The 26439-nt window shown below is 35.7% G+C and overlaps 1 protein-coding gene across 4 annotated transcripts in view; it reads left to right on the top strand.

The window, feature by feature from the left end:
* Positions 1-26439, top strand: part of MAP4K5 (mitogen-activated protein kinase kinase kinase kinase 5) — a 135065-nt gene that overhangs the window by 99244 nt on the left and 9382 nt on the right. For 3 of the 4 annotated variants that reach the window (XM_021101533.1, XM_021101543.1, XM_021101552.1), the window contains 13 exons: positions 1925-1967; positions 3042-3195; positions 4478-4575; positions 4746-4787; positions 6039-6123; positions 8498-8577; positions 8876-8936; positions 12293-12295; positions 12377-12491; positions 13116-13174; positions 17178-17281; positions 20061-20238; positions 23086-23154. In XM_021101533.1, coding sequence (XP_020957192.1) covers positions 1925-1967; positions 3042-3195; positions 4478-4575; positions 4746-4787; positions 6039-6123; positions 8498-8577; positions 8876-8936; positions 12293-12295; positions 12377-12491; positions 13116-13174; positions 17178-17281; positions 20061-20238; positions 23086-23154 — 1091 coding nt within the window. The remainder of the gene's footprint in view (positions 1-1924; positions 1968-3041; positions 3196-4477; positions 4576-4745; positions 4788-6038; positions 6124-8497; positions 8578-8875; positions 8937-12292; positions 12296-12376; positions 12492-13115; positions 13175-17177; positions 17282-20060; positions 20239-23085; positions 23155-26439) is intronic. The other variant, XM_021101550.1, reaches the window with a different exon arrangement.

Raw genomic sequence — 26439 nt, 5'->3', positions numbered from 1 at the left:
CTAGCATAACTTTATTTTACTTGGTTATATAAGAACAGTATTTGGTGGAAGAGTGACTTATTCAAATCAGCTTTAATTTTTATTCTTTTTTTTCATTTATATTGTTTTTTATTTTTTCCAATAGCAGATTTACAGTGTCTGTCAATTTTCTGCTGTATAGCAAGGTGATCCAGTCACATATACATGTATAGATTCTTTCTTCTCACATTATCATACTCCATCACAAGTGACCAGATACAGTTTCCAGTGCTACACATCAGGATCTCATAGCTTATCCATTCCAAAGGCAATAGTTTGCATCTGTTAACCACAAATACCCAGTCCATCCCCGTCCATCCCCCTCTCTCTTGGCAACCACAAGTTTATCCTCCATGTCCATGAGTTTCTTTTCTATGGAAAGGTTCATTTGTGCTATATATTAGATTCCAGATAAAGGTGATATCATATGGTATTTGTTTTTTTTCTTTCTGACTTACTTCACTTAGTATGAGAGTCTCTTGTAAAAATTGTACTAAGCTTCTTGTCAGTGAAAAGCTTCTGGCTGTTTTTAATTGGCAAAAGGTATCATGTGTTGATCATTAAGATTTGGGAGTTTTGTTCTTTAAATGAAAACATAGTATGTGTAATGTTAATATATTTAAACATGAGGTACATGATGTTGTGAGAAAATAATACTGTAGCAGGAGTCAGGAAGCCCAAATTCCAACTCTGCACTGAGTTACATCCTATTCTAGACCTCTTAGTCCTCAACCAGTAAGTGATGCGGCTGGCCTAGATGGGTTTTTCCAAACCTGGTAGTGCATTGCAGTGCCTAGAGAGCTCTTTGGAAATACAGATTCCTGGACCCCCACGTTAGGCCTCTGTATCTGGGATTGGCCAGGTATGGCCTGTAAGCCAAATCTAGCCCAAAGCCTATTTTTTTGTACATCCCACAAACTATAATGATATTTACATTTTTTTAATGGTTGAAAACAAAATTTTAAAAAAGTGATATTTTGTTACATGTGAAAATTAAATGAAATTTAAATGCAGTGTCCCTAAAGGAAGGTTAATTGGAACACACATATACATGTTAGTTTAAATATTATCCCTGGATGGAGTTCCCGTCGTGGCGCAGTGGTTAACGAATCCAACTAGGAACCATGAGGTTGCGGGTTCAATCCTTGCCCTTGCGCAGTGGGTTACCTATCTGGTGTTGCCATGACCTGTGGCGTAGGTTGCAGACACAGCTCAGATCCCGTGTTGCTGTAGCTCTGGTGTAGGCCAGCGGCTACAGCTCCAATTCAACCCTTAGCCTGGGAACCTCCATATGCCACAGGAGCGGCCCAAGAAATAGCAAAAAGACAAAAAAAAAAAAAAAATTATCTCTGGCTGCTTTCACACTACAACAAAAGAATTAAGTAGTTTTGACCACTTTATGATTCATAAAGCCTACAATATTTTGAAAAAGGTTGCCAACTTGGAGATCTTGGTAAAATGCAGATTCTGATTAAATAGGTCTAGAGGGTGCATTTATAAAAGTTTCTGAGTGATGCCAATGTTTCTGATCTATGGACCCCATTTAGAGTAGCAAAGCATTTGATGATACAGCTGTTTGTGATTTACTGTGGGTTCCAGCTCTAAAATTCTGAATCTTTTAACTACTAAGTTTAATTTTGTTTTTATTATGTATTAAATGTAGCAAAGCATATCCATGAAGTAAAAAAAAAGACTTTGTATTCACCTTATAACTATTTTATGGTCATACTGATACAGTTTGACAAAATTGAGATCTTAGAGCTTCCTGTAGGTTTTAAAAATACTCTGTAACATGCTGTAAGTTGTCTTTTAACATAAGCATATTTTATGCACATTTAATGCTATCTCTTTGTTTTATGTTATGATCATTTATCACCATCTTAATTACATTTTCTCTCTACATTAGATCAACCTCAAAACGTGCAGTACCACCTCCCCTACCTCCTAAGGTGAGCTACTTAAAGATTTTTCAACAATAAATCCTTGTTTAAATAATAAAATAAGTTTTAAAAATAATTTTATTGAGTTCAATATTTTCTTAAATATATATATATATGTACACACACACATATATATATATATTTTTCTTTTATGACCTAATGTGAGACATGGAAGTTCTCAAGCCAGGGATTGAATCTGAGCTGCAGCTGTGGCAATGCCAGATCCTTTAACCCACTATACTGGGCTGGGGTTCAAACCCAGGCCTCTGCACTGACCTGAGCCACTGCAGTAGGATTCTTATTAACCCACTGCATCACAGCAGGAACACCCCAATTTTTTTTTGCTTTTTTTGGCTGCCCCACGGCATAGAGAGTTCCCAGATCAGAGATCAGATCCAAGTCACAGTTGTGATCTATGCCCCGTTGCTGCAGCAATGCTGGATCCTTTAACCACTGTGCTGGGCTGGGGATTGAACCTGGGTCCTGGCGGTACAGAGATATTAGGATCCTATTGCACCACATCAGGAGCTACTTAAATATATTTTAGATAAATAGTTTTCTTCAAGAGCATATTATGAAAATGTAAAAATATATTAAAGAAGATTTTATGAGAAAATACACTTTTATAGCTATTAGAAAAATGCAAAGATAGATTATTACTCATTTGTGAAAATCCTTGACAACATGATAGGAGAGAGAGAATTCATAATTTACAGTCCTCATTTACTACTACAGTTGGACATTTCACTAGAGTCATACTTCGTTAAATCACTTTCCTTGCTTGTTTCTGGTTATTAAATGTTTTGTGGATTGTACATATAATTTTATTGGTTATAAAAATTTTATCATTTTGGGCTTAGGGCTGAATAAAAGTTACATGGCAAGTTCATAGTTGTGTTGGGACAGTAACTCAGCTCTTGCTTACCTTGCTTTACGTGGCCCACTGATTGAACTGTAAATACAGGAAAGAAAAAAAAAAAAAGCACATTCTCTTTCCTCTAAAGTCTTTAATGCATAATAACAAAGTGTTAATGTGTTCTATCCAAATTTATTAAAGTACTTTTGTGTCTTATTATCAACTAGCCAAGGATAAACAGTTATCCAGAAGACAACCTCCCAGAGGAAGAAAAATCATCAACTGTAAAACGTTGTCCTGATTCAGAGAACAGAGCTCCCCAGGTTCTCAGAAGACAGAGTAGTCCGAGTTGTGGCCCAGTAGCCGAGACTTCAGCTATTGGTATGGCTAGCAATATCAGCAGCTCTGAAGTGCATACAGCTAGCTCTTGTGATCTCAGTAAATAAATCAAAATGAAGACTGAAAAGAAAGCCAGTTTGTTCACATTTTAAGAATTTCTTTTCTTTAATCTTATTTCTTTGTAAATTTTGTGCAGTTTCTTTAAGACTCCACGTGGATGAGCTATATATAGATTCAATCCAACTTTAATCTGATCTCTTAACTAAACATTGTAGGATCTAGAAAGATGAATGGATGCCCCTGCCCTCTGGAAGTTCAGAGTCTATAACAGAAGTTATACCCATGTGCACATAACATCAGACAAGACAGTTTATATAAGTGTCTCCTGCAATAAGTAACTATATGTAACAGAAGACTAAAGATCTCTGAGGGAGATAAGGATAAGGAATAGAGGAGGTAGGTCCTTGAAGAGTATAAAAGGGCTTGGTGAGCCTTCACTAGGTGGAACCGTACTGACAGATATTCTTTTTGTTGTTGTTTTTGGCTGCACCCATAGCATATGGAAGTCCCCAGGCCAGGGATGGAATCTCAGCTGCAGCTACAACCTACATCACAGCTGTGGCAATGCCAACTCCTTAACCAACTGCACAGGGCCGGGGATCAAACCCACGCCACCTCAGAGACAACACTGGACCCTTAAACTGCTGTGTTCTTTAAGAATGTGTCAGGCATTCTTAGAGAACAAGAAAGAATGAACACATGAACTAAAGCAGGAAAATCTGGATTGTGTTGGAAGTACAGTAGTATGGTAGAAATATGAGCTTTTGAAGGGTGTATACACTGGAAGATAGGATTTAGAAAGGTAGATTTGGGGAGTTCCCACAGTGGTGTAGTGGTTTAAGCATCTGATGTTGCTGCACCTGTGGCATATGTAGGTCACAGCTATGGTTTGGATTCACTCCCTGGCCTGGGAATTTCCATATGCTGCAGGTGCACCCAAAAAACAAAAACGAAAAAGATAGATTTGAAGTTCAATTATGAAAGGCCTTGAATATCAGCATTAGTAGGGCAGATTTCATTTTTCTCACAATATGGAAAGACATTTGTTGTTTTAATGGTTAATATCACTGCTAAAGATGCAATGCTACTCTATAGAATCTAGAAAAAGGCACCAAAGATACTTTAATTCATCAGACGGTAGAGATTATTTTCCAATAAAGGATAACCCAAGTGTAAAACAAGTATTAGAGGGAAGGAGAAATTATTTTTCAAGGAGAATACTTATTTGTATGGTAATTCAGCTTTTAACCATGATTCTTTTTAGGAAATGGTGATGGTATTTCCAAACTGATTAGTGAAAATACAGAAGGATCAGCACAGGCACCACAGTTACCACGGAAAAAGGACAAGAGAGATTTCCCTGTAGGTATAACAGGTATTTTGTGATTACTTGTAACTAATACTATATTTATCATATAATGGGCATAGTCCATTGAATGCAAGAATTTGAATAACTGAATTTATAAATGTATGAAGTTTTTTAAAAAAGAGTTAACAAGGCCTTACAGTATTAAAATTATTTTTTTCCACAGAAACCAGTCATCAATGGCCTTCCACCCACCCCAAAAGTGCTGGTAAGGAATATTTTTATGTGAACTGCTTGTCTATTTTTCTCTCTTTAGAAGCAGAAAACGATTGTTTATTTGCTACCAACTATCTTGAGTCATTGAAAGGAAGGATTCATAAAATAAAAGGCATTAAATGCATTTGGCTATGCCATAGATCCAATCATGTACATTAATTTGAGTGAATTGATAAGAATTGAGAGAATTTCACTTTTTTTTTTTTTTTTTTTTGACCACACCTGTGACATGCAAGTTCCTAGGCCAGGGATCAAGCCTACATAGCAGCAACCCAAGCCACAGCTATGACCACATCCTTAACCCACTGAACCATCAGGGAACACCAGAATTTCACTTTTTATAAATATGGACCGTTGGATTCTCGAATTCATCCACAAAGGCCAGTTTAATTGTAATGTGATGATAGTAATAGAACTATGTCCTCTTCATCATGTGGGTTAAATATCTTTCTACCCCTGAAGCGGTTTTCAGATTGAAATATACTCAGTGAAAAGTAACAAGAAGCAGAAACGAATCTGACTAGTAAACATGAGGTTACGGGTTTGATCCCTGGCCTCTCTCAGTGGGTTAAGGATCTGGTGTTGGTGTGAGCTGTGGTGTAGGTCACAGATGTGGCTTGGATCCTGTGTTGCTGTGGCTGTAGTGTAGTCTGGTGGCTCTAGCTCTGATTCACCACTAGCCTGAGAACAACCATATGCCACGGGTGTGGCCCTAAAAAGCAAAAAAGAAAAGTAGCAAAAAGCTTCTGTTAACACTTGTTCTCTGGCCCTTCAGTAGAACCTATCTGTTAGGTAGTTCAGCCAGTCATATGAATGGGTGCTTCATAAATTGTACCTTTTTATACAATAAAAGTTTAAATATTAGTCCTTTTGTCTCATCAGTATTATGGAGGCATACTCTAATTGTAAGCACTGTAATGTTACTCAATAAAATCATTATTTCACATTTTTAAATGTTAGTTGTAAAGATAAGTAGTGACTGAAAATTCCTAGGATGTCATTGACATATGTAGATATTTTGATATTTTTGCCCTAGAGTAGTGGATTACACAAAGAAAGAATATTAAATTCTCTTGGTAGAAGGGGTTAAATTATATCAAATTATGAATTTTGTTTTGTAAAGAGACCATGAGTATATGCAAATAAGAGTCAGTTTAGCATTTCATAATAATATTAGCTATTTTTTAAGAATATGTAAAATTGTCTCATCAATTAAATCAACATTTCTTTCTTTATAAATAAGATGGGAGCATGTTTTTCCAAAGTTTTTGATGGCTGCCCTTTGAAAATTAATTGTGCAACATCCTGGATACATCCTGATACAAAAGGTAAAGTTTCTGAACTTTTATATTTACCTTCAACAAAATGTTTATTATCAGAAAGGATGTTTATGATCAGTGAACTGAAGACTTTTCACTTTAAAAGTACAACTTAGAAACTAAATAGTATAGATAGATACCTGCAACAGGTCAAATAGGTAAATAGTTTTGGTTTAATAGAATTTGAGTATACAGGAATAGTTCCTGATTAAAGGAAACTAAAGCAAAATTACAACTGATTGCAACCATAATTTAGGATTTTCTTTTATGTAAAAGGCAGTACTGGGACAATTGATGATCACAATCAGTAACGTCAAGATAATAGTTAATAGTATTGTGTCAATGTTAATATCTTGATTTTGAACATTGTACTGTGGTTGTGTAAGACTTTTTTTTTTCTTTTTTTTTTTTAAGAAATGCACAGAAATATTTAGGAATAAAGGGACATCATGCTTGTAACTCAAACAGTTCCAAAAAAATGTGTGTACAGAGAAAGAATAAAAGCAAAAGTAGTAAATGTTAACATTTGTGTAATCTGCATAAAGGATATTCATGAATTTGTTTTCTGAAAGTTTGAAATGATAGCAAAGTAAAATCTGTTTTTAAAAATGTAGGTTGTGTATGTAAGGTAGAAGCCTAATACATAGAGGCAAAAATTTGAAATCAAATAGTTCTGGGTTGGAATTGCCTCTCTGTCATTACTGTGTGATTTGGAAATGATACTAAACTCCTCTGGTTCTCATTGTGATCATTTCTAACATAAATACTCACCCTTGTTGTAGGGAAGAAAGGAGCCTACCTGCTTGTCTGGAATTGAGCAGAGGTTAGGCAGTAGAGGGTGTTGAAGAAATGTTTGTTTCTACCTCAATACAGTCGTAAAGACAGATCTGCTTTAAATGCCACTCTTAGAAAGTACAACAGAGAAAAAAAAATTTTAACAGTAAGGAAATGGGTTTTTTGATATTTATAACTTTTTTTTTTTTTTTTTTTTTGTCTTTTTGCCTTTTCTAGGGCCACTCTTGTGGCATATGGAGGTTCCCAGGCTAGGGGTCTAATCGGAGCTGTAGCCACCAGCCTACGCCAGAGCCACAGCAACGCGGGATCCGAGCTGCATCTGCAACCTACACCACAGCTCACGGCAACGCCAGATCCTTAACCCCCTGAGCAAGGCCAGGGATCGAACTCGCAACCTCATGGTTCCTAGTCAGATTCGTTAACCACTGAGCCACGATGGGAACTCCAATTTTTAATTTTGATATAAGTTTAAACTTATAAAAAAGTTGTACAAATAGTGTAAGAAACTCCTGTGTCTCAGAATTGTCAATTATTTCTTTTTGCTGCACTTGTTTTACTATTTTCTATCTATATGTGTATTTTTTCTGAATCACTTGAGAGTAAGTTGTAGACGTCATACTCCTCTTCCCCTTATACATCAGTTTGTATTTCCTAGGAAGAAGGATCATCTCTTACATAACCACAGTACATTACAAAGATCCAGCAGTTTATCATTGATATAATACTGTTTTTAATCCATAGTCCATATTTAAATTTGATTAATTAGCCGAGTACTGTCCTTTATCATCTCCCCCTCCTCTTTTTCCCCAATTAAAACATCCACTTCAAGTTCTTTAGTACCCTTTAGTCTGAAGTGGTTTCTCAACCTTTCTTTCTCTCTTGATCTTGCCGTTTTTAAGGCTGTTTATTTTGTAGAATGTCCCTTAATTTGAGTTTGCCTGATGAGCCCTGATGTTTAGATCAGGTTGTGCATTTTTGGCAGGAATATCACAGAAGTGTTATTGTGCTCTTCTCAATTCAGCATGTCAGAAGGCACATGATACTAACTTGTCCAGATACTAGTGATGTTAACATTCACCAGTTGGTTAAGGTAGTGTCCACTAGCTTTCTCTTAAGTTCCTATTTTTCCCTTTCTAATTAATAGATAATCGCTTAATTCCCCAAACTCGTTAATAAATAATTAGTATGGGGATGCATTGAGACTTTATAAATATCCTCTTGCTCATCAGACTTTCACTGACCAGTTTTAGCATCCATTGACAATCCATTGACTCCTATTAACAGTTTCCTTTTTTTCTCATTTATTCATGTATGTTTGAATAAAAGGACATGTAATGAAAATTATGTTCAAAGAAAGGATTGTATAGTAAGGTAAAGCCAGGGTGAGTTACTAACAGAGAATATATCTGCTTTTAAACATAAAAAAAGAATTGGGGAAAGAGATAAAGAAGGTGGCATGGATTTTAGGAAATAATTTTTCTTTGGATGGGTGGGTGGCTGTCTCAATATTAAAATATAAAGCCATTATTTTAGTGAATGATTTCAGAAAATGTTAGTAAATTCTGGTGATTTATCTCAACTGTTATAGATCAGTACATTATTTTTGGGACTGAAGATGGTATTTACACATTGAATCTCAATGAGCTACATGAGGCAACAATGGAACAGGTAATTCAGAAATTTTAACTCAAAAAATCAGTTCGGGTCAGTTGAATAAAGGTAATATCTTAACTTTAAACCAGTTTACATGGTCTTCCATTTTAATTCTATGATTCAAATATTTAAAGAGGTGAAAATATACTCTTTATGTGTTCATGTTGAAAGATTTTTTCCCATAAGGTTTTGATAATTTACTAAAAGGTAGAAAACAGTTATTTTTGTACTCAGACTGTTGGAATTTGGAGCTTAAAGGGTAGGGAATGAAAATTGAAGAGTTTAATTAATCTTCTTTTCCCTATATTTACAGTTATTTCCACGGAAATGTACTTGGCTCTATGTCATCAATAATACTTTAATGTCATTGTCAGGTATGTATATGATGAAAATAATATGAAAAATAAACCATAGACAAGCATAGAAGTGTAATTTACATTATTAATAAAATATACATTATTTTAAAATGTTATTTTTTATTTTGGGTAATTACAGTCTGGTATAGTTAACTTCGAGACTTGCACATGTTTGTTACCAATCTAGATTGGGAAGAAACTTTGAGAAGGGACCCTGTCGTCAGTTAAGGCAGCACTTTGTTGCTATCACCATCCCTGCTTTCCATTGAGAATCAACAGAAGAAAGAAAAAGAAAGGAAAGAATAAGAGGATCCAGCTGCTTCCTTTCTCTTTGATCTAGAGCCAGTCCCCTTCACAGTCACTGTCACTTGGCCTGAGTTTCTTAATTGAGGATTAAGTGAGGATACCCAGAGTACTTAGTAAATTGTGAAGACTTAGAGATGTTTGCTCGTTGAATTCATGTTATTCTGGACCACATATTAACCAACTTGGACCAATGCTTTAAAGTCTTACAAATTAGCAAATAGGTTCCACAGCAACCTATTCTAATTTTGTTGTTTGCGTTTTTCTTTTTTTGGTTTTTGCTGAGGGTAGGTGGTGTTTTAGGCTTTTCTTACCCTTCACTTCTTAACCACCTATTTTCTTACGTTTTAGATTTAAGTGGCTACCTAGAAGTTTGCTGCTTCCTTTCATTCTGAGAGTACAGTCAGCCTTTTGAATCCACATCCACAGATTCAACCAATTGCAGATAGAAATTTTTAATCTTAGAAAAGTTCCCAAAAAACAAACTCGAATTTGCCAGGTACTAGGCAACTATTTATATGACAATTACATTATATCTGGTACTGTATGTAATCTAGAGAGGATTTAAAGTACATGGGAGAATGAGCATAGGTTATAGGCAAATATGACACCATTTTACACAAGGTACTAGAACATCCTCAGGGTTTTGTCTCTGCAGGGGGTCCTGGACCAATACACTGTGGATGCAGAGGGACCACTGTACAAGACAGTTAATTATTTCCCTCTGCCCCTTAATTAATTGTAATGCTATCAGCTTTTAAAATAGTATTACAGGGAGTTCCTGTTGTCACGCAGCAGAAACAAATCCCACTGGGAACCATGAGGTTGCGGGTTCAATCCCTGGCTTCGCTCAGTGGGTTAAGGATCTGGCATTGCCATGGGCTGTGGTGTAGGTTGCAGACAGGACTCGGATCTGGTATTGCTGTGGCTCTCTTGTAGGCCAGCAGCTACAGCTCCGATTGGACCCTTGGCCTGGGAACCTCCATATGCCGTGAGTGCAGCCCTAAAAAAACATAAAGAAAAATAAAATAGTATTACAGAGTTTCTGTTGTAGCACAGTGGTAAACAAACCCAACTAGCATCCATGAGGGTTCGATCCCTGGCCTTGCTCAGTGGGTTAAGGATCCGGTGTTGCCATGAGTTGTGGTGTAGGTCGCAGTTGCAGCTCAGATATGGCATTGCTATGCCTGCAGCATAGGCTGGCAGCTACAGTTCCAATTAGATCCCTAGCCTGGGAACTTCCATATGCCACAGGTGCAGCCCTAAAAAGACAAAAAAAAAAAAAAAAAGTCAATAAGCATGTCTTTAAAATAATATATTCTCCCAGAGTTCCCTGGTGGCATAGTGGGTTAAGGATCCAGTGTTGTCAGTGCTGTGGCTCAGGTCACTGCTGTGGCACAGATTTCATCTTTGGCTCAGGAACTTCTGCATGCCATAGGTGTGGCCAAAAAATTTTTAAATGAAACATAATAAAATCAAATAGTATTCACCCCTTTCTTCACTTTGAATTATTCAATTATTTTACCTCTTCTTAATTCTTTTTATTTTCATGTTTGATATTCTTTTCATGCTCTATGTCTCAATATATATGTGATAATTATATCCCAGCTCTTATTTACTATACTATCAGGCTTTTGATTACTAAATGTACCTTTCAGCTACTTTTGCTTTAAAGCATCAGTGCTGATATAGTTTTAACTCAGCGTTAGGTAGATGATTATGAATTGAGCCCTAATTTAAGAAATGTTGTATTCGTAATTTTAACTGTGTGCGTATGTATATAATTTAAATGTTTTAAACCACTGCCTAGTAAAAAAAAAAAAAAAAAAAAAAAAAAACCATTGCCTAGTAGAGATTCTTCAGGAATTTGTATATTTGATGGGATGACATTGTTTACAAAGAACATAATATTTGATTGTGCACAAATGTCTTTTAAAAAACTGGGAACCCTGAAAAGAGTACTTAATCTCTTTGATTTTGATTATGCTTTCCCCCAATTTTTTACTTTTACTTATTAACAATATATTAACATATTATATTACCATTATGAAAATAAGCCCAATTCTATTTGAGTTAATGATTCTGAATTGTATACCTGTAGAGTCACTTTCCTCTGACTCTCTTACTGCTTTTATCCCTACTCATACCTGTCTTTGGAAGTAAGCTCAAAACCCACACAGAGTACATCTTATATGTTTATAAATTAACTACAGAAAAGTAGGGGAAAGTTAGCATATAAATTAGTTCTTTCCAAATTCTAGTTAAGATGACCCCTGAAACTGAATGTAGGTAGCAGTGTTCAATAAGAGAAGACATTCTACTTAAGGGTCTGCATTTGTGTGCATGGCACATGTACATGTGTTCAGCTGCCTAGGTAGCTAGCTATATATAATGCGGGATTGGAGAGAAGATGTGTAGTACAGTGTTAAGCAGAATGTTTACATTTTGAGAAAATACAGAAAATTGTTTTGAGGATAAGACCATATTTTTTATGTTTTCTAGTAGTAAAAGGATAAATATTATTTGTTATAGTATCATATTATGCATAATAAGTAGTCTAAAGATGTTTGCCATATCTCCCCCTCTTAACACAGCTGTGGTTTTGATTATATGGAAATTGTTGCCCTATAATCCTTGCATTATGGCATATAATACTAGTTTGCTTTATTTTTCTTAGTATTTCATTCTATCTCTAAGACTTCATTCACAGTCAGTTTTAATCCAAAGTAATGTGATAAATTATTGATAAATAGGACTATCAAAGATAATGTAGTATAATTATACAATTTTCTGTGTTATACTAAAATAATCACATGTGCATCATTCTAACTCAGTTCATTGTACAACATTGTTCACCAGTTTCTATGTTGGCTTCATTAAGATTTACATAAATTCTGACCAGATCACCTATTAGTCAAAATATATCTAATTTATATATTGGGAAACACAATTATCTACTTTTTAAAAATTCATTTTTCTTACTGTCTTTCAAAATAGTATTAACTGGGTTTTTTGTTTGTGTTTTTCTATTTTGCTTGGCTCTTTGAACATTTTTGGACTCCTGATTTTAGAAGGTAATTATCTTTTCTTTTGTTTGAAAATTGTATTTCTCTGCTGTAAATAATTCTAATAAAAATAACATTTCTCTTTTTTAGGAAAAACCTTTCAACTCTACTCTCATAATCTTATAGCTTTGTTTGAACAAGCCAAAAAACCGGGATTAGCTGCCCATATTCAAACTCATAGGTTTCCAGACCGCATACTACCAAGGTACAAAACATTTTGATTTTACTGTGCTTGGGTTATGACGGAAATTAGTGTCTACTATTAAAATAGCCAGTTTTCCTTGCCCATTGAAATACTTCCTTTGTCTTAACTTTGAAAGGTTGTTAACACTAAAGTGAATGTCATCTAGAATTCAAAAGATCAGTATTTTTGTGACTTAACCATTCCTAAGAATCACCATGGGAGTTCCCTTGGTGGCGCAGCAGAAATGAATCCGACTAGGAACCATGAGGTTGTAGGTTTGATCCCTGGCCTTTCTCTGTGGGTTAAGGATCCGGTGTTGCTGTGAGCTGTGGTGTAGGTCACAGACGCGGCTCGGATCTGGCATTGCTGTGGCTCTGGTGTAGGCTTACTTCTAGTAGAGACCCTAGCCTGGGAACCTCCATATGCCATGGGTGCAGCCCTAAAAGGACAAAAGACCAAAAAAAGAATCACCCATAGAAATTTATAATACAGATTCCCAGGCCCTGCCTCAGGTTTATAAAATCAGATATTTTGAGGTCAGATTTTAAGATAATTTGCTTTAAAGCTCCTGGCCTGGTTTCTGATGCAATAAATGCATAGATCACTGTTTGGGAAACACTGATGTATATTGCCCTGTGATTTCAGAAAGTTTGCTTTAACAACAAAGATTCCTGATACAAAAGGCTGCCACAAATGTTGCATAGGTGAGTAAATGCCGTTCTCAAAAGTTAGAACTTTTAACATTTTTAAATTTTTCTGAAGAGTCTTTATAGTATTAAATGATGGATGATAGCCTTTATATTTGTTTTAAATGAGTTAAGAGGCCATTGAAACTCAAGAATGTATAGTGGGACATGGCATAAAAATGCTTGAAAATAATTGCCCTGATGAATTTCTCAGAGAATAACGTATCCTATCCTAGCTTCCATTTAATACTTACCATTTACTTAACATAAATGCTTAGTGCTTTATGAACATTATTCTTTTTCAAATTTTATTTTATTGGAGTATAGTTGAATTACAATGTTGTATTAGTTTCAGGTATATAGCAAAGTGAATCAATCATACATATAAATATATCCATTTATTTTCCCATATAGGTTATTACAAACTATTGAGTAGATTTTCCTGTGCTATGCAGTACATTCTTGTTAATCATCTATTTTATAAAGTAGTGTGTTGGAGTTCTGGGCGTGACTCAGGGGTAATGAACCTGACTCGTATCCATGAGGACACGGGTTCGACCCCTGGCCTTCCTCAGTGAGTAAAGTGTCCTGCATTGCTGTGGCTGTGGTGTAGGCCAGCGGCTGTGGTGTAGGCCAGCAGCTGCAGCTCTAATTTGACCCCTAGTATAGGAACCTCCATAGGCCACAGGTGTGGCCCGAAAAAGACTGAAAAAAAAAAGGTGTGTATATGTTATTCCTATGCTCCCAGTTCTTCCCTCCCCCCAGCAGTGTCACCTGTGGTAACCATAAGATGGTTTTGAAATCTGTGAGTTTGTTTCTATTTTATAAATAAGTCTTTTGAGTCATTTTTTATTAAATTCCACATATAAGTGATATCATATGATGCTTGTCTTTCTCTTTCTGACTTCAATTAGTGTGATAAATTCTAGGTCCATCCATGTTGCTACAAGGGGGATTATTCCATGGTTTTTATGGCTGAGTAATATTCCATCGTATATATGTATGGCATCTTTATCCATTCCTCTGTCAGTGGACATTTAAGTTCTTTCCATGTCTTGACTATTACTGCTAGTGCTACAGTGAACATTGGGGTGCATGTATCTTTTCAAATTACAGTTTTCTACAGATAGCTGCCCAGCAGTGGAATTGCTGAATCATACAGTAATCCTATATTTAATTTTTTAAGAAATTTCCATATTGTCCTCCATAGTGTTTGCACCATTTTTCATTCCCACCCACAGTAAAGGAGGTTCATTTTCTTCACCCTTTTTCCATCATTTATTGTTTGTAGACTTTTTGATGATGGCCATTCTGATTGGTGATACCTCATTGTAATTTTGACTTGCTTTTGTCTAATAATTAGTGATGCTAAGCATCTTTTCATTTTTTTTGACTATCTGTCTTTCTTCTTTGGAGAAATGTCCATTTAGATCTCCTGCCCGATTTTTAATTGGGTTGTTTGTTTTTGATATAAAGCTCCATAAGATGTTTGTATATTTTAGAGATTAATTCCTTGTTGGTCACTTCGTTTGCAAAGATTTTATCCCATTCTGTGGGTTGTCTTTTCCTTTTTTAATATAGTTTCCTTTGCTGTGCAAAAGATTTAAGTTTAATTAGGTCTCGGTTTATTTTTGTTTTTGTTTTTATTATTCTAGAAGGTGGATTAAATAAGATATTGCTATGATTTATCTCAGAGTGTTTTGCGTATGTTTTCCTCTAGGATTTTTATGGTATCTGGCCTTACATCTAGGTCTTTAGTCCATTTTGAGTTTATTTTTGTGCATGATGTTAAAGAATGTTCTAATTTAATTCTTTTACATGTAATTGTCCAGTTTTCCAAGCACTAGTTATTGAAGAGACTGTCTTTCCTCCCCTGTATGTCCTTGCCCCCTTTTTCATAGATTAGTTGAAATAGGTGCTTGAGTTTATTTCTGAGCTTTCTAGATCAAATGGTAATTCTATTTTTAGTTGTCTGAGGAATCGCCATACTGTTTTCCACAGTGGTTGCACCAATTTACATTCCCACCAATAGTGGAATAGGGTTCCCTTTTCTCCACATCCTCTCCAGAATGTATTATTTGTAGACTTTCTGATGATGGCCATTCTAGCTGGTGTAAGGTGGTACCTCATAGTGGTTTTGATTTGCATTTCTCTAATAATTAATGATGTTGAACATCTTTTCATGTGTTTTTTGGCCATCCATATGTCTTCTTTGGAGAATCATCTGTTTAGATCTTTTGCCCATTTTTTGATGGGGTTGTTCTTTTGGTATGGAGCTGCAGTAGGTGTTTGTAAATCTTGGAGATTAATCCCTCTTCAGTTGCTTCATTTGCAAATAAGACCACTCTCACTCCTGAATCCAGTTGCAAGTTGGGAAATTCCCAAAACTACCTTTGTATTAAAAAATTCACTGAAAGCGGTCATACTCTTGGTTATGGTTTATTACAGGGAAAGGATATGGATTAAAATCAGCCAAGGGAGAAGTATACAGAGCAGAGTCCAGGAAAAATACCAGATCTAGATCTTCTATTGTTCTTTCTCCATGGTATAGTGACAGCATTACTTTTCCAGCAGTGATGTGTGACAACATAAACAGATCATTGCCAGTCAGGGACACTTAGCAACCTCAGCATACAGAATTTTCACTAGGACTCTATGACATAGGCATGCTTGATTGCCCACATGGCTGATTTCAGTATCCAGCCCCTCTGAAGGTCAAGTAATACTGACCCAAAGCCCCTACCCTAAGTTGCATGGTTGGTCATTCTGGCATCACTATTCCCCACCCTAAGACTTTCCAGTGTTGCCAGTCCCTATTCTAAATCATACTGTTAAGAGTACACAGTGACCCACAGGCCCCAGGCAGACAAGGACACTCCTGTCATCCATGACATTCCTGGAGCTTAGAGATTGACTCCCAAAAGGGAGAACAAAGGCCACACCTTTAACTAACTTTAGGGGCAAGGTTAAATTCTGTGCTTTATAATTGTCTAACTTCACCCTCAAACAACTCATGACACATGTCGCTGGTAGGAGAACTTGCAATCAGACCTAAGTCTGATCTATGATTTCAGATCCTGGGCTCTTAACTTTCTGTTTTTTCTTTTCATTTAATCAGAGAGCTTATACATTGATCTGCATGCCTCATTCTCTAGTTACAAGCAAATTTCATGAGCATTTTTTTAGGGAGATTGAGGTCCATATCTGTTAACAGATTCCCAAGGTCTCTAATTCAAGAAAGATCTAGGCATTTACAATCAGAGATATAGGCTCATAAGTATATTAAGATAGAGATTACTGCAAATAACTACTCTTATAATCAAATACATTATTGTTGAAGGGAATCCAACTGGACAGAAGAGAAGACCCATTGAATTTCTGAAGATTTGAGTCAAGGAAGTTACATCTTTATTTAAGTTGTAAAGTAATTATTTTCATCTTGTCTTAAGTAGACAGCCATAAACTACCATATCAAAAATGAAATCTCAGATTTCAGTTGCCTCCCTCTACCTTCTTATCAGAATTCACTGTTGTGGTCAGTTTACTTAAGAAGCAGCTCTTTAGATGGTATAATGATTTAGGTGTTTTACTGCTTAAAAATTTGTTCTTATAATAAGTTCCTATATTAAGAATCTAGTATATTAAAGATGTTTAGAAGTAAATGTATATAATTAAAATTGAGAGAGAAAGTGAAAAAGGAAAGAATTACAAAGCTGAAAGAAAAAGACATCATCTTTCTTTACTTTTTGTTCACTCTTATCATCCTGGTGAACAGAAACAATAATTATCCTTTATTAGCTAAGTTAACACTTCAAATGGTTCTTCTTCCATTCATATTTTGGTATTAGTGGAGGGTCGCATTTAATTGTTTTTTTTCCCATATATCAACATTGCCTATATAAATAAATCTGTGTTAGCTTTTAGGTGAGTATAATTCAGTTGTTGCTTTTAGCTAAACTTTGTTTTTATATAAAAATATTTAGTGTTTTGGATGTATCTATTTTGTCTTATTTCTTTCCAGTCAGAAACCCTTACACGGGACATAAATACCTCTGTGGAGCTTTACAGTCTGGAATTGTTTTACTTCAGTGGTATGAGCCAATGCAGAAATTCATGTTGATAAAGGTATATAATATTTTGTTTACATTTTTCTTCTTTAGAAAACATTAATGTGTAACTGAACCTAAAATTATAAAATCCCATTGCTACCATCTCTGGTCAGCATGTTTATAGTTATTTATAGGTGCTTTCTGGTTTTTGTGTTCTTCTTAAGATTTTGTCTTTAACCTATCTTAATAGACTTCCAGAAACATCACATCCATAAAGATCAATGGCCAATTCTCTAAAACATATTTTTATGGAAAACTGATCTTTATCATGATCATTTAGAGGTAGTCATTTTTTTCATTGAGGTATTATACTGTGCTAGTTTCAGGTATATAGCAAATTATTCAGTTATATATTTATATTTTTGAGATTATTTTTCATTATAGGTTATTACAAGATATTAAATATAATTCTCTATATTATATAGTAAATTCTTATTGCTTATCTGTTTTATGTGTAGTAGTTTATATCTGTTAATCCCATACTCCTAATTTATCCCTCCCTTCACTCCCTTTCCCCCTTGTTTTCTGTCTCGGAGTCTGTTTCGCTTTTGTATATAGATTCATTCTGATTATTTTTTAGATGCCACATATAAGTGATATTATATAATATTTGTTTTTCTCTGACCTACTTCATTAAGCATAGTATTCTTTGGGTCTATCCATGTTGCTGCAAATGGCTGTATTGCATTATTTCATAGCTCATAATATTCCACTATAATATATATTATAATTATATATACACTGTATATATATATTTCACATCTTCTTATGCCAGTCATCTGTTGATGGGCATTTGGATTGTTTCCATGTCTTGGCTATTGTAAATAGTGCTGCTGTGACCATTAAGCTGCATGTATCTTTTCAAATTAGAGTTTTTACCTTTTCTGGAGGTATACCCAGGAGAAATCATATGTTAGCACTATGTTTTTAGTTGTTGTTTTGTTTGTCTTTTTGGTTGGGGTGTGTGTGTGTGTGTGTCTGAAGGAAAATGCAGCATTTATTGTAAAGATGTCAGTACAGGTAGCTATAAAACCGCAAACTCCCTGAAGGGTTTCAGCAAAGCAGTTTTGTTTGTTTGTTTGTTTGTTTGTTTTGTTTTTTTTTTTGTTTTTTGTCTTTTTGTTTTTGAGGGCCGCACCAGCGGCATATAGATGTTCATAGATGTTCCCAGGCTAGGAATCGAATCGGAGCTACAGCCTCTGGCCTACGCCAGAGCCACAGCAACACCAGATCTGTAACCCACTGAGCGAGGCCAGGGATCAAACCCGTGTTCTCATGGATGCTAGTTGGGTTCGTTAATCACTGAGCCATGACGGGAACTCCCTCAGCAAAGCATTTTTAAAAGCTAGATGAAGGAGAGGGATTGCAGGGTATGTGATCACCTAATGCACAATTCTCTGATTGGCTGATGGTGAAGTAGCAGGACAATTAGCATTAGCAATCTTTAGGTGCCAGTAGGTCTGAGGACTCATGATCATCCAGAAGTTGATTTCTTCCATTTGATCGTGCTTTAGCATCTCTATCATGGGACATTCCTAATGCCTTTCTTTAGTAACAGAGTCAGTCTCCATCCTCAATGGCTAGGGAATCTGTTGCTTGCCTCCTGCCTCTTGAAACTGCACAGCTCAGATTGGAACTTGAACCCACACTCTCCGGTTTAGGAAGGGACTCAAACCAACAGTCTCCTAGCTGATTACACTCTTGGTCTCAGGACATTAAGTCAGGTTCTTAATGTCCCAGTACAGGATGAATTCAGCAAGGGGCAAAGTGAAAGTAAGAAGTGGATTTATTTAGAGAGATATACACTCCATTGACAGAGTGTGGGCCCTCTCAGAAGGTGAGAGTGGCCTATTTTTAGTTTTTTAAGAAAACTCCATACTATTTTGCATAGTAGCTGCATCAGTTTACATTCCCAACAACAGCGTAGGAGGATTCCCTTTTCTCTGCACTCTCCAGCATTTACTATTTGTAGACTTTTTAGTGACAGCTGTTCTGACACTGTGAGGTAATAAATACCTCATTGTAGTTTTAATTTACGTTTCTCTGATAATTAGCAGTGTTGAACATCTTTTCATGTATCTGTTGGCCAACTGTATGTCTTCTTCAGAGAAATGTACATTTAGGCCTTCTGCGCATTTTTTGTTTTTTGTTTTTTTTTAAATACTGAGTTGTATGAGCTGTTTGTATACTTGGAAATTGACCCCTTGTCAGTTGCAAATATTTTCTCCCATTCCATAGGTTGTCTGATTTGTTGATGGTTTCCTTTACTGTGCAAAAACTTTTAAGTTTCATCAGGTCCCATTTGTTTATTTTTTGCTTTTATTTATTTATTCATTTATTTTGCTGGGGAAGACTGATCTAAGCAAATATTTCTATGATTTTTGTCAGAATCTCACCTATGTTCTCTTCTGGGAGTTTTATGGTATCTCGTCTTATATTTAGATCTTCAAACCATTTTGATTTTATTTCTGTATATAATGTGAGGGAGTGTTCTAATTTCATTAATTTACATGTGGCTGTCCAGCTTTCCCAGCACCTCTTATTAAAGAGACTGCCTTTTCTCCATTGTATGTTTTTGCCTTTCTTGTGATAGATTAATTGACCATAGGTGTGTAGGTTTATTTCTGGGCTCTATTCTGTCCCACTGATCTCCATATCTGATTTTGTGCTAATAAGAAGTAGTCCTTTTTTAGAATTAGATCAATCAAGAAAGTGAAAGCTTTTCTGATGAATTTATTGAACAATACTGTGAATTGGGAAATATTCTAAATTATACTTCTGTTTATTTTTTGCAGCACTTTGATTTTCCTTTACCAAGTCCTTTGAATGTTTTTGAAATGCTGGTAATACCAGAACAGGAATACCCTATGGTCTGTGTAGCTATTAGCAAGGGCACTGAACCAAATCAGGTAGTTCAGTTTGAGACAATCAATTTGAACTCTGCGTCTTCATGGTTTACAGAAATTGGTGCAGGTAAGTGTCTTTTACTTTATGTTACAAAATTGATGCTTTTGCCCATGAAAGAAGCAGAAGAGTTCAACCTTCATGGCTCTTCTAAATAAAGATTCAGAACATAGTTTCCCAAGTAAGCCTACAAAGGATCATTTAATGTAGTTTATGATCTTTCTTTACAGAGGCACTGATACAAAGTATTTACCAAAGAAAATTTTAATGACTCCTGACATTTAAAAGTCAGCTTTTGGAATTCTTTTGGAGCACAGCAGGTTAAGGATCCAGCATTGTCACTGCAACAGCTTAGGTCACTTCTGTGGTGTGGTATGGGTTTTCCTATCATTCCCCCCCCCCCACACACACTCCTTAAAATCATTGAGTTGTAGTATTTTTCACACTTGAAGAAGCTTATCATGTGTGGCCTCCACGTTTTACCATTTAAGATATAGGAAAATATTTCTTGCATTTTCTGAGATTGTTTTGTTAGTCTAGGATTTTATCAAACATGTCTCAGTGAAAGCTCTGCAAAGATTGGGAAGTTTATTTCCAAGCTTTAAAATTGGAACAAATCAATCAAGAATTCATGAAAAAAAATCTAGATAATAGGTAAAATGAAAATGGTATTCTAGTTTACTGTTTTTGTTGTGCTAATGTATTATCACTGCAGATTTACCAAGCCATTTTTTCAGGTGAAGCCAAGCAAGCTTTAGCTATAACTATTTCATTGCTGACCACTTTAATATTCTTTATCACATTGTGAAGAAGTGTCTTAGAAGTATCATATCTTTGGCTTTTGATCATTTATAGGCTAAATTACAAGAACTCTTTATACACCCCAGCTATTGAAATTATGAACTAGCGGTGTCCTCGTAAATGTTTAACAACAGACTCTTGGGATGCAGAGAAGCCTGGTTTGTTAGCAGTTGCCTAATTCTGTGCTATAAAAATACCCACCACAGCTAGTTTCACACTACCAACTTGATGTCACTGGCTCACAAAATTCCTGAAAATATATCAGTTCAGTACAAGCCAGTTCCATCATGCTCTGGACTATTACACTGTCTTTATGGACCAAGTCATAATTTATAGTAGAATAAAATAGGAATGTATTCTTTACTCTCTAATCCCAGTTGCACCCACCTTCCTTTTTAGTTTAATGCTTTTGATTGAGTTTGATGCATACCCTCCTGGCATAGCTAACAGAAAGATGCAAATGATATTGTTTTATTATCATGAAATACAAGCAGCCCAAATAGAAATATGTTTCTAATCGTGTACTTATTGCTAAAAATAAGGATTAGTTTAAAAACCAAGGCCATGTTTGGCAGAAAGCCCTAATTTTTTTTAACTGGTTAGTGTAATAATAATGTAGAAAAAGTCATTTCGTATATTATCTAATATGAAAAGTCATTTCATATATTATCTAATAGTTGTGAATTTGCAACTGTTTTTTCCTTGTGATGTATTTGGAGGATACATTGCGTAAGGCTAGGCATTCAATGAGTCTTCTTGTGAATTTAGGGGAGAGAGTAGGGAGTTAGGGTTTTTTGTTGTTTGTTTTGTTTTTTAATGCCAGAGGCACACTGTTCTACCAGCTTTTAACATTATCTAGGCTAAAATTAAATCAGACCCAAATTACTTCCTGAGGAGACCCAGAACTCCAAGGGTAAACATTCAGATCACCCTAAAGCAGAAATTGTCCTTATTAGGCTTCTCCTTTTTCACAAATGATTATGAATCTACCTCTCAGCTATGTTCATCGTTGAGGCCTCCATTGGAATTGGCAACAGTTGTTAAAAATTAAAATGAAATTTTATTCCAAGACTCTTTTAGTCTTAGTTTGATTTATTATTGCAGTATCCCTATCTCCAAGGATGGTGCTTAGTTATTTGCAAATATTATCAGCACTCAGTAAATGCTTGTTGAATAAATGCACAAACGTAGATTTACTGAGAACAGCTATTTTTTGCAATGTTGCCTTAGGGACAAGAGTTTACCAATTCTGTACATCTGGATTCTTCCCTGTATGTGGGCTTTGGAAGGTCCACAGTCACCCAGAATTAATGTATAAGATTTTGTGTTTATGCTCGGATGTGCATTTTTTAAGGGAGAGAGGTTTTATGGGCTTCCCAAAAAGACGTAATTAAGAATAACTGCTCTAAATAAATCTTTTCTTAGCTTCAGCTAGACTATTCAAGTGTTCTGAGAGGCTAAAATGTCATCACTTCTACGAGCAGATGTTAAGAGAAGTAGCCCTAATGAATATCAGCGAAGTGATGAAAGTTACTTCCTGGAAAGATGTTGTTGACAGTATTGTTCATTATACTACTTGGTGTCCTGTTAATAAAGGAACTCCCACCACTTACACACGCACACCAGGAGAATTCCTCTTTGATCATAGTTTCATATTAATCCTTTGCTTTTTTTGAATTACTGACATTACTTATTTTTATCCCAGGGACACTGTGATCCACCTTACTGATCTTGTTTCCATTTTCCCATTGTCTACTGTAAAATGCAGGACAAAATCTTGTCACTGTATAGCACGCATATTACTTTTTTCCCCCCATGTTTACCCTTTGCTTCATTTTATTTTTATAACTCACCTTTCTGGAACTAGCTGAGATATTAATTAAATATAATATTGAACCTTTCTCAGCCCAGTTGGCCTTACTTAGGACTTCCTTTTTTCTTTTAAATTGACTTACATCCATTTTTGAGAGGATAATTAGAAAATATAATTTATGTGTTAAATTTCAAAGACTAGTTTAAAAATCACAGAAAAAAAGTCAGAATTTGTATTTCTTTTCTAAGTTCTAGTTTTTGAAGCATGTCGTATAACTGTAGCTTTCTATTTTTTCCCTCAAGGCAGCCAACAGCTGGATTCCATTCATGTAACACAATTGGAGAGAGATACTGTTTTAGTATGTTTAGATAGTAAGTACTATTTTAAAGTTTATTCTAAGTATACTACTTGATATAACATATCTTTTCATGGAATTGATTCTAATAGAATTAATAGAGTAGATTTTCACTTTTCCACCTTAAGTGGCCTTGTTTTATTGATGAAAAATATAAATCTAAAGATAGAGTAATTATTGATCTTTTTGTCAGTACCGTCCTCTTTGATCTTTGTCTTTCTTTGACCTACTTGGAAATACACAGTCAATCCTCTGTATCCATGGGTTCCACATCCTCCATTCAACTAACTATGGATTGAAAATATTGAGATAGAATTCCTGTTGTAGCCCAGTGGTTACTCACTAGTAACCATGAGGATGCAGGCTTGATCCCTGGCCTTGCTCAGTGGGTTAAGGATCCGGCGTTGCTGTGAGCTGTGGTGTAAGTCACAGAGCAGCTCGGATCCCGAGTTGCTGTGGCTGTGACGTAGGCCGGAAATTACGGCTCTGATTCGACCCCTCGCCTGGAGACTAACATATGCCACAGGGGTGGCCCTAAAAAGACAAAAGACAAAAAAAAAAGAGAAAGAAAATATTCAGAAAAAAATTCCAGAAAGTTTAAAAAAAGCATAGCTTGAATTTGCTGAATACCTGGCAACTATTTATATAGCTTTTACTTTGTATTAGGTATTATAAGGCTATCTAGAGGCAATTTAAAGTATATGGGAGGATGCGTATAGGTTGTATACAAATACTAAGCTATTTTGTATAAGACAATTGAACATTGTAGATTTTGGTTTCCGTGAAGGGTACTGGAACCAATCCCCTGTGGATACTGAGGGACAACTGTATTAGAACAGTTTGCTGTAATCTTGGGGTAAAAATTCTGTATAAAATTATTCCATATAAACTATTCTGAGGGTTTTTTAAATAATTCATTGTAAATGATGAAAAATAGAAGGTTACACTAATATGGTCACTATATAACATGAACTTTTGGGATCATGTCAGTGTGATATTCTAATGTACAAATGGATTTGACACCTTCACTTGGTAGTTGTGATTCTTTCAATGCAAAGAGAGATGCTATTGCTAGATGTATTATTGTACTATATGTGCAGTGCAGAGGCAAAAAACTTTAACAACAGGTAAACAGAGCACCTGCTCTGTTTGAGCATTACAAGCAGTGCACTCTAATTCTTAAAATCCATATTACTTTTATGCATGAATCCTGCAAGTGAAATGCACAAGATTGCACTTATAGTTGAAACACGGCAGTGTTTGCTATGGTTTCATTCACTGCATTTTTTTTTCTCTTTAGGGCCACATGTGCGGCATATGGAGGTTTTCAGGCTAGGGGTTGAATCAGAGCTGCCGGTCTTCACCACAGCCAGGTGGGATCCAAGCCACATCTGCAACCTGCACCACTGCCCCCAGCAACACCAGATCCTTAACCCACTGAGAGAGGCCAGGGATCAAACCTGCATCCTCACAGATGCTAGTCAGATTGTTTCCACTGAGCCTCAATGGGAACTCCCACTCCAATATTTTAAAAGTTGCCCATAGATTTTAGGGTTAAATTATTCCACTACTGAATTTGCCTATGTTTTTGTCTTAATTTTTATTCTCCAAAGGGTTCCCTAATAGATTTGCCTTACAGAATTATAAAGATCATCTAATATTATAGATAAGTAAACCAAACCCCAAAGTGTTTCATTTTCCCATTATTCCTTCTTTTGATACTTTGAATACTGATAAGACTGGAGTGTTATTTGGGTCCTCTTAAGCAAATTTGATAAATTCTTAACCCAAACAAGTAGAAAACTCAGTACTGATGAACCAGATAATCAGAATTTAATTTTAATAAGTTTAACCTTTAACATTAAACCCCTAAATAAATTGTACTTAGTTTTCATTTTGTTGACTTATGTATTTTATCAAAAATATTTTTAAACCTTTGATTAATTAGGTCTATATTTCCCGGTTATTCATGGTAAATGGAAAGTTGAATTTCTTGAGTTTTTTTTTTTTTTAAAGGAGCAGTGTAAGACTTCAAAAATTATTTGTCAACTACATGGTATAAATCAGTTTTACTAGGCAGCAGTGGAGATAGGCCTGTAAATAACAAATCATTATAGACAGATGAGAGAGTAATGCAGAGAGAAGATATCATCCAAGTCAGAGATAAGATTGTTAAATTAAAAAACAAATGGGGAGTTCCCATCATGGCTCAGTGGAAACAAATCAGACTAGTATCCATGAGGATGCGGGTTTGATCCCTGGCCTCCCTCAGTGGGGTAAGGATCTGGCATTGCCATGAGATGTGGTGTAGGCCTGCGGCTATAGCTCTGATTCAACCCCTAGCCTGGGAACTCCCATATGCTGTAGGTGTGGTCCTAAAAAGCAAAAAATAAACAAAAAAACAAACGGATGAAAAGGAAATAGAATTACTCACATATACTCTTTATCCCAATTTGCTTATAAAGAAATTATGATCCTTGAGAGTACTGTTTTTCCTCCTTTGTACTTCTTTAGAATATTAGTCACATAATATAAATTAAGAATTACTACAAATATTACCTATGGTACATTATATAATTTGTAAGGGGAAAAATCAAATTATTGCTAAGTAGTTAGGTAACTACTATTAAAGAAATAATGCACTTAAAAAATGAGACTTTTGCAGTTCCCGTTTTTGGTGCAGTGGTTAACGAATCCGACTAAGAACCATGAGGTTGAGGGGTTCGATCCCTGGCCTCGCTCAGTGGGTTAAGGATCCGGCATTGCTGTGAGCTGTGGTGTCGGTCGTAGACATGGCTCGGATCCCACATTGCTGTGGCTCTGGTGTAGGCCAGTGGCTACAGCTCTTATTCGACCCCTAGCCTAGGAGCCTCCATATGCCGTGGGAAGCTGCTGGAAAAAAAGGCAAAAAGACAAAAAAAAAAAAAAGAGAGAGAGAGAGAGAGACTTTATTGAATATATTCTTTTTTTTTCCTCTCTCTTTTATTCTTTTTTTTAAAATATATTTTATAAAAAACAGCAGTGGGAGTTCCGGTCGTGGCTCAGTGGTTAATGAATCCGACTAGGAACCATGAGGTTGCAGGTTCGATCCCTGGCCTTGCTCAGTGGGTTAAGTATCCGGTGTTGCGGTGAACTGTGTGTAGGTTGCAGATGCGGCTTGGATCCTGCCTTGCTATGGCTGTGGTGTAGGCCGGTGACTACAGCTCTGATTTGACCCCTAGCCTGGGAACCTCCATATGCCACAGGAATGGCCCAAGAAATGGCAAAAAGACCAAAAAAAAAAAAAAAAAAAAAAAAAAAA

Source organism: Sus scrofa, chromosome 1 (genome assembly GCF_000003025.6).
Source record: "Sus scrofa isolate TJ Tabasco breed Duroc chromosome 1, Sscrofa11.1, whole genome shotgun sequence".
NCBI lineage: Eukaryota > Metazoa > Chordata > Mammalia > Artiodactyla > Suidae > Sus > Sus scrofa.
The sequence above is the reverse complement of the archived record's forward strand: the minus strand, read 5'-3'. Positions and strand labels throughout refer to the sequence as shown.